Below are 4,073 nucleotides of genomic sequence, written 5' to 3'. Positions count from 1 at the left end.
TTGTCATTCTTAAAAAGCTAAAATCACGTTCTTACAGGAGACTTTGCGCCCGGAAAAAAGCCCAAAAGAAATGACTAGAAAAGATGCAAAAGCTCACTAAACAAAACCCATAATTGAAGACGAACTCTGACGAGTGCCGACAATTTTCGAATTAGTGACCAACCGATGATTCCCAGGAGCAAACCGATGGAATCAACGCGAAAAACAAAAGCAAATGAGGATCGAGAGGAAGAAAGAAAGGTTGAAAGAATAATACAAGAGGGAGACGAAGAAGAAACATAAAGCAAGGAGATCAGGAGAGGGAGGATGAACCTCCAAAGCAAAGAGGCACGAGAACGAAGAACATAACGAATCACGAGAAAGAGCCCGCAATCACCCCCATCTTTTGCTTTCGTTGCTTCATTTGGACTTTGTACTCTACCCGTATCTTTTTAATCTTTTCCGCCTCTTAGCTGACTGGGCCCACCCAAGTGTGATTTCTAGATTTTGACACTTTTTAAAAAACTTTTTCTATGCATAGACCTGTGGAGAAACAATTTTCAAAAATAGATTATTTTTATGACACTATGACTATTAGTGCAGTTGTTAAATAGCATGACACTATAATAATTAATGATGTGATAACTGTCATGTAAGATCTTACAAATCCAATATAGAAAATCATCCACGGCAGCTATCACAACACTAATTATCACGGTGTTGTACTATTTAACCACGGCGCTAAATATCATGATGTCATCTAAATTCCAAAAGAGTCCAATTTTATAAATTGTTTTTACATGATCTATTTGTAAAACATGTGTTTCAAAAAACATCAAAATTTAAAAATCCACCCCACCCAACAAGTCTTCCCAGGCCAAAAAAGTAAACGAAAGTAGCGTACAAGTAAGAAGTGACACAGCTGCACAGGTTCACAGTACACACAAGTGTGTCTACTACGATTAAGCGGTGGACTTGACATGCTGCACGCTTTTGCTTTTCACGCCTCTTCGGAAAGCCCTGCTATTTAAGCACGCCTTTGTCTCTCGCTACTCTCACTCCTCTCACTCTCAGTCTCAAGCAGCCTCTCTCACATCCTACGGCTGCTGTGCCACTGCCAACACTTGCCATGGAGACAGCCCAGGAAAGGGAGGTGCGGCTGCAGGGGAGGCAGGCGTGGCCTTTCCACATGATGGCGACCACCAGTTGCTTCGACAACTACAGCAGCAGTAGCGGCGGCGGCGGCGGCGACTGTTTCGTGCTCGGGTGGGAGCAGCCGCTGTTTGGCTGCAGCTTCGGGGTCCTCGCCGCCGCCGACGTCCACGAGCTCTTCCCCCTCTGTACGAGCCGAGCCGATTGCACCTTGTTTCTTTCCGCAGCGTGTTGGTCGCTTTGTTGTTCGGACTTCGGAGTAGGTGATCCCATTGCTGATTCTTGGCGTGCAGTTGCAGGCATGGAGTCACCGTTGCCGGTGTCGTCGGCGCTGGCCGTCCCCCCGCCGCCGGCGCAGGACGCGGTGGCGATGCCCGAGGAGCTGGACGATCTTCTCCTGGTACGCGCATGATCCATTGAGCAACAGAGCAAGCTAGCAACCTGTTGTTCTCTTCTTCGCTTCTCCTGAATTGTACTATGACTCGAAATTAAATCTCTTCCGTTGCGTGCCTTTCCTCCTGCAGGATTTCTGGGACGCGAGCTGCCACGACGGCGACGTGGACGAGCGGCAGGTGCAGGTCGCTTTCAATTCCAGCTGCTTCATGCAGCACGAGAAGAGCTGCACCGCCACCGCCACCGCCACCACCAACTCCTCCTTCCACTGTGAGCGTTTGAATCCTCCACTCTCCGTCCGAATTGACCGATTTCGTCTGTAACCGGCGAAGATTTTCTCTAGGACTAGGACGCGACGGGTCTGTTTTTTTAGGTCTCCTTTGTCCTGCGCCTCGCATACAACACCACTCACCATGGAGGCAAAGGACAAGCAGAGTCGTAGAGCACAGCATTAAACAATGGCGCTTGTTAGTACATGCCATCAGGGGACGTGGGGCCCGCGGGAGATTAGCGCCACGTAATTGTCGCGGCCCATGATTACCGCATGATCGATGCATGGTGCAGTAGGAGTATATGAATTATGAAATGCATAGGAGCATGATGCCTGCGTCTGACTTGTTAGGCACACACACGTAAGGCAGAGTAGGCAGGGGCGGATCTTCAGGGGGCTCAAGCTCCCTAACCTTTAGAAGGAAGAATAAGAGAGAGCAAGAAGAAAAGGAGGGGCTAAGAAAAAAAGAAAGAGAGTTAGTAGTTCATTCAGTGTCCGCCACTAATGGGTAGGCAAGACAAGGCACATCTTTTCAAGTAAAGACAGATCTGGGTTTTACGTGTTTAGATTGTACTAGTACCGCCCAAGATTCTACTAATCTTCTTTGTTATTCCTCATTTTTTAAAGCCAGTTGATTGATTAAGTGACTAATCGAGCGCTCCTGCAGATGATGATGACCCCTTGAGCTCCATTTTCTCGGCGGGGCCTGCGGTGCCAGACCAAGCCCTGCTCCAGGCCCCGGCGGAGCCCCTCAGCTCGTCCTCGTCCAACTGCCACGCGGACCCACACGTCGGGGACTCGAGCGGGACCCCCGCTGCCACGCCGAGTGCCGCGCGGGCCCCGCCGATGCCGAGGAGCTCCTCCTCGCTGAAACGCTCGACACGCGAAGGTGCGGGCCTCGTCTTGTCACGGCGCGCACGCGCGCACAGTTTCGTTCGCGCCAACCATGCTGCTCGTGCTAACCGACGCCGTCGTTGGTCTTTGCGCAGAGGAGTCGGATCAGGCGGAGTGCAGCCAGAGCGACGGCAAGCGGAGGAAGACCGAGTCGCCGTCGCCGTCGCCGGCGACAGGGGTGGTGTGCCCGTTCGCGCTGCTGAAGCCCGACGGGCTGGACGGCGGCGCGACGCTGGCGGACATCAACGCGCGCATCCTCATGCGCCCCGCGCGGCCCGTGCGGCACCCCGTGGGCGAGTTCGCGTGCGCGCCGCGCGTGTCCGCGGACCAGCCGGGCATCTCGGGCAAGGCCGTCTCCAGCTTCACCCGGCTGCACACCCCCGGCCGCGGCACCATAACCATCATAAGAACGCGAGGCTGACACGACTACATGTGTCATGTGTTCGTCCAAGTATCTAGTAGCTTTAGTACTCATGAAGATGTACATTATTAGCCTGGCTAAGTGATTAGATCTCCAAGTTCCAATGCCATCCATGTAATTACATGCTTACCCTTTGATTACTATACCACTTATATTAATAAAATACGAGATCATCTGAGTCAATGACTGTAGGTTAGAGTCGCAAAGAAGCAAAGCCATCTCTTAACAATGGTAAAAAATCAATTCAACCCAATAAACAAATCTGTAATCTTTATCTCTTTCTTCTTCTGCACCGAAAAATTGAAATCTTTTGTTCAGGGACTCGAACTGAGAACTTTCTTCGTTGGATCGATTTGCTGGTTGTGGTAGGGGGCAAAGCTGGCCGCTGGTGCGCCCTGTGACCCTGTTCTTGCGCTCGTCGACAAACAGATGGTGCTACTGCTGCTTACATTACCAAAAGCTGGAGGCAGGTGCCTTTCCTTTTGTCTGTAGAGCGTGGATCCTGCTCCTGCCTGCCTGCTTCGAGCTCGAGCTGCGTCTCCAATCTCCATGCACGGGCCTCACCGATGCTGCTCACAGCACGAAGACAATATTAAAAATAAATAGTGCTCAGATAGATGTACGCATCATGCGTGGAAGTTCTCGCAAAGCTGACCATGTGAGCCCGTAGTCGAGTTGGTCCATGCGTATAAGGCTCTCGCCTCTCTTGTTCTTTTGTTTTAGACATGTTTGGCAAAGAGAATATACGGAGGGGTAAAGACAGGGAAGAGCACGACAGAATAAATCACCAAAGCTAGTAAGGTGAGGAGGAGAAAAGATTAAAGAAGAATTAGATTTGAAGGAGTGAAAGCACGGAGCATCTGGTGCGCTATCGGCTATCTACCTGCAGCCAGAGCAAAGTGCAATGGGTTCATCATTGTGGCCACGCAAAAGCAGAACAAAGCATGGGCATGGCTAGGCGTC

The 4,073-nt window shown here is 50.9% G+C and overlaps 1 protein-coding gene across 2 annotated transcripts; it reads left to right on the top strand.

Annotated features, from left to right (window-relative positions):
• The first annotated feature begins 931 nt into the window (after positions 1 to 931).
• On the top strand, positions 932 to 3,271 carry LOC133901959 (uncharacterized). Of its 2 annotated transcripts, XM_062343516.1 has the most exons (5): positions 932 to 1,319; positions 1,425 to 1,531; positions 1,656 to 1,794; positions 2,463 to 2,684; positions 2,785 to 3,271. In XM_062343516.1, the coding sequence occupies exons 1-5, from the start codon at positions 1,109 to 1,111 to the stop codon at positions 3,108 to 3,110; spliced, it is 1,005 nt and encodes a 334-aa protein (XP_062199500.1). In that variant the 5' UTR covers positions 932 to 1,108; the 3' UTR covers positions 3,111 to 3,271. The 2 variants fall into 2 exon arrangements, with proteins under 2 accessions (XP_062199500.1, XP_062199499.1); XM_062343515.1 differs by having other exon boundaries at positions 2,463 to 3,271.
• The last annotated feature ends 802 nt before the right edge of the window (positions 3,272 to 4,073 follow it).

This window comes from Phragmites australis, chromosome 20, assembly GCF_958298935.1.
Source record: "Phragmites australis chromosome 20, lpPhrAust1.1, whole genome shotgun sequence".
Classification (NCBI taxonomy): Eukaryota; Viridiplantae; Streptophyta; class Magnoliopsida; order Poales; family Poaceae; genus Phragmites; species Phragmites australis.
This window is presented reverse-complemented; position numbering and strand designations above follow the sequence as displayed.